The sequence below is a fragment of the Bombus impatiens genome, unplaced genomic scaffold (assembly GCF_000188095.3).
Source record: "Bombus impatiens unplaced genomic scaffold, BIMP_2.2 scf_0152, whole genome shotgun sequence".
Lineage (NCBI taxonomy): Eukaryota > Metazoa > Arthropoda > Insecta > Hymenoptera > Apidae > Bombus > Bombus impatiens.
This window is the reverse complement of record NT_176571.1, coordinates 200,715-203,782: the sequence shown is the minus strand read 5'-3', so window position 1 is coordinate 203,782 and position 3,068 is coordinate 200,715. Positions and strand designations below refer to the sequence as shown.

General features: G+C 52.9%; 1 protein-coding gene across 1 annotated transcript in view; it reads right to left on the bottom strand.

The window, feature by feature from the left end:
- LOC100747402 (homeotic protein ultrabithorax) overlaps nucleotides 1-3,068 on the bottom strand; it is a 124,362-nt gene that overhangs the window by 8,603 nt on the left and 112,691 nt on the right. The window contains exon 3 of the mRNA XM_033319434.1: nucleotides 5-267. Within this exon, the coding sequence (XP_033175325.1) occupies nucleotides 5-267 (263 nt within the window). The remainder of the gene's footprint in view (nucleotides 1-4; nucleotides 268-3,068) is intronic.

Genomic DNA, 3,068 nt, shown 5'->3' with positions numbered 1-3,068 from the left:
CCGCGGCCGCTGCTGCCGCTGCCTTCTGCGCCTGCGCCTGCTTCTCCTGTTCGTTCAGCTCCTTGATCGCCTGTATCTCCTTCTTCAGCTTCATCCGCCGATTCTGGAACCAGATCTTGATCTGCCGTTCCGTCAGGCAGAGCGAGTGTGCCATCTCGATCCGCCTCCGCCTGGTGAGGTAGTGGTTCGTGTGGAATTCCTTCTCCAGCTCGAGCGTCTGGTAGCGCGTGTAGGTCTGTCGGCCGCGCCTGCGCATTCCGTTCGCTCCTGCAACCAACAAAACCATAGCCGAACGTTCAAACGAGCTCTCCAGAGGCAAAGATCGCGTGTCTTTCCGTCCACTTCGTTTCGCCGCTCCATCGAAATAATACCTTGGCAAACGTCAGCAACGTTCGTCTACTTCTGCTCTCGAACCAACTACGAACGTTGCTGGCGTCGTTACAGATAGTAGAACGTTGTTTACGACCGGTTGAACGATCCGAAGCGAATGTCGCCGGTATAGAACGTTTGCAACACCGATCATGCGTATCCTTGTTAGACGATAGCCCTAACTGAAAGTAACGGCGATCTTCGACTGTTCTCACCTCGGTCTAACACGTTAGAGCGCGTTAAATCAGCCTATGGTTGAATCGAGTCAAGTGCCACGTTTTTCGCCTCGTTACGATTTCAAACGAACCAGCGGATCTTTTAATCCAACCTTCGGTCCCTGAGAATACCAGCACTCGGGACGACGGAGACGTTGAACGAGTTTGGAAGATGCTGGGAAAATCCCGGCAACGTTCTCGATAACGCCGGGACACCGGGATAACTTCTAAGTTTAAAAAGAACGAGTAGGAGACAAAAAGAGGGGAAAAAGGGGCGCGTAAACGGTTTCAGATAGAGCGTGGCGAAGTCACAGCAAGCCACTGAGAGAAAGTAGGAGAGCGTACGACAGCGGGATAGGTAGACTGTCGAACAGCCGCTTGGGTACAGTACCTAGGCGGAATAAACCCGTCTGTGGGGGCTGAAGCTCACCTTATCGGCCGTTACTGCCTCGTAAAAACCCTGCCGTTTCACCTCTGCCAGCAGCGAGGTGCGAAGCAACCCCCGTAAGCAGCCGGTCCGCCTTTTGCTCGCAGTTCGCATACGCTTTATATCGAAGTACATAAAGGACTTGCCTGGACGACTCCCTTTCGCCATCCCCCGGAGCTGTTGCGAGTCTGCCGACTCGTTCAATTAATCTCGGTTAAACGCTACTCGCCGTATCGCTCGGTTATTACGCGATAAACCGCGAAATTAATTTCACTCGAAGGGTTTAATTGTAATGAATAATTAATCCGGGTGCCACGGCTAGTCCCCGGAAGATAGGCGACGTGGCGATAGCGAGTCCCGTGGTGAAATTAATAACGCCGCCAATTGGTCGAGTCGCGAGGATACGCGAAGAAATTTCATCCGGTAATTCGTCCACTCTCTGAGCGTAATTTTTCGCCGATTAAACCGCACAGGCAGGCCTGCGGATGGCTTCCGGCGGATGAAACAAATTTCGAAGCTCGCGACGAAATTCGAATCAGATTCGCGCGCAAAACGGCTCGTCCTTCGATGGGATATCGGCCGGTCACCGGTTGTGTGCGCACTTTTCCGAACGAACGAACAACTGGAAGCGAGGCGGGCAATAAACGCGTCATATTTACAATCGTATCTGTGCCGATCTATTATCTACGAGCCATGCGCGCGCGAGGGCCACGTCGAACAGCCGCCACCGCGCACTGGAACATTTCCAGTTGGCCGTTATACAATATCGCGCGCAGACGAGCAACAACACGCCGCGCCAGAGTTCATATCGGCATCATGTATATTATCGCGACGTAATCAAGTGTTTCGGCGTGCACCCCTGGCTGCGCCTCTCGCAGCGGCGCAACATCCCCATGATTTTCATTTCAGCTTGTCAAGCAGGGCTCGCGGAGGGCCACGGAGTTACGGCGAACCGTTTATAAGGGTTATTTGTCACGCGGACCCCGCGCCTCTTCCAGTCTGTTGCCAGTGTCTGCTTTCCACCCCCGAGGAACATCGCTACCTACGACGTGCCGGTGTTATATCGTCCCCTTGGCTCGCGCTCTTCCTCCGCAGAAGCAGGAGGGGCTCTCAGTCGATAGACTGGTTCGAACTTATAAATAAAAGCGGGGCCTCGGCCAATTAAGCCAGCCTCGTACGTCTCCGCAAAGTAGAAAATGTGACAAGCTCTACCGCCTTCTCTTTTACCGCGCGTTTCTCCTTCTCAGCCATCGCGCCTCCCTGCCTCGCCGAGGCTTCTTTAATTTTCTATCGATCGCTTTCCCTGTAAAACTCTTTCTCCCCTCGGTATCTTCCGCTCGATTCTATTTCCTTCGACGCATCGCGAATCGAGTTAAACTTTCTTCCTCGAAACGTCCGGCGATTCGTTGTGTTGCGAAGGATAGGCGGGCACATGGTAGAAAGGAATAAAGATAAAGTTCTCGTCTGATTTTCGGTGGCAGCCGTGATCGAGTCTCGCACGACTCGTCTCTTCCCTCGAACTCGGTCAGCCATCGTACACTTCCTCGCCCCAACTTACGCACGCCCCGTGGGATGTCGTAGGCGAAACGAAATTGGGGAGAAGAAATTCCAAGGCTGCCACGCTCTCGGAAAAGTAAGAAGAGGCGTGCGTGGCTGTTTAACCAAGGGGATGGATAAATTTTATGCTGAGACCGTGAAACGTGTTTCATCCGGGAAAGTCTCGCTGGATGCCGGCCGGGGTCAGAGGGGTAGCCTGTATTTGGAGAGGAGGAACGATTCCGGGAAGAGTAGCACGCTTACAGCGAGTGAAAATATTTCCATCGTAACTCACGCTTTTCTAGAAGAAAAAAACGTTTCCATGTATATGGTTGGAAGTTCCCTTTCCCCGGCGAGAGCCTCTACCCGCAACGTTCGAGAAAAATGGAAGCCTGGAGCGGTTGTTTCGCGTGGAAAACGATTGATTCCTCCGATCACCCTAAGTAAAAACGACGGAGAGAAAATTCGAACGAGCACGGAGAATCTCGTGAAACTAATCTCGAGGTATCCTCACGGCTCGT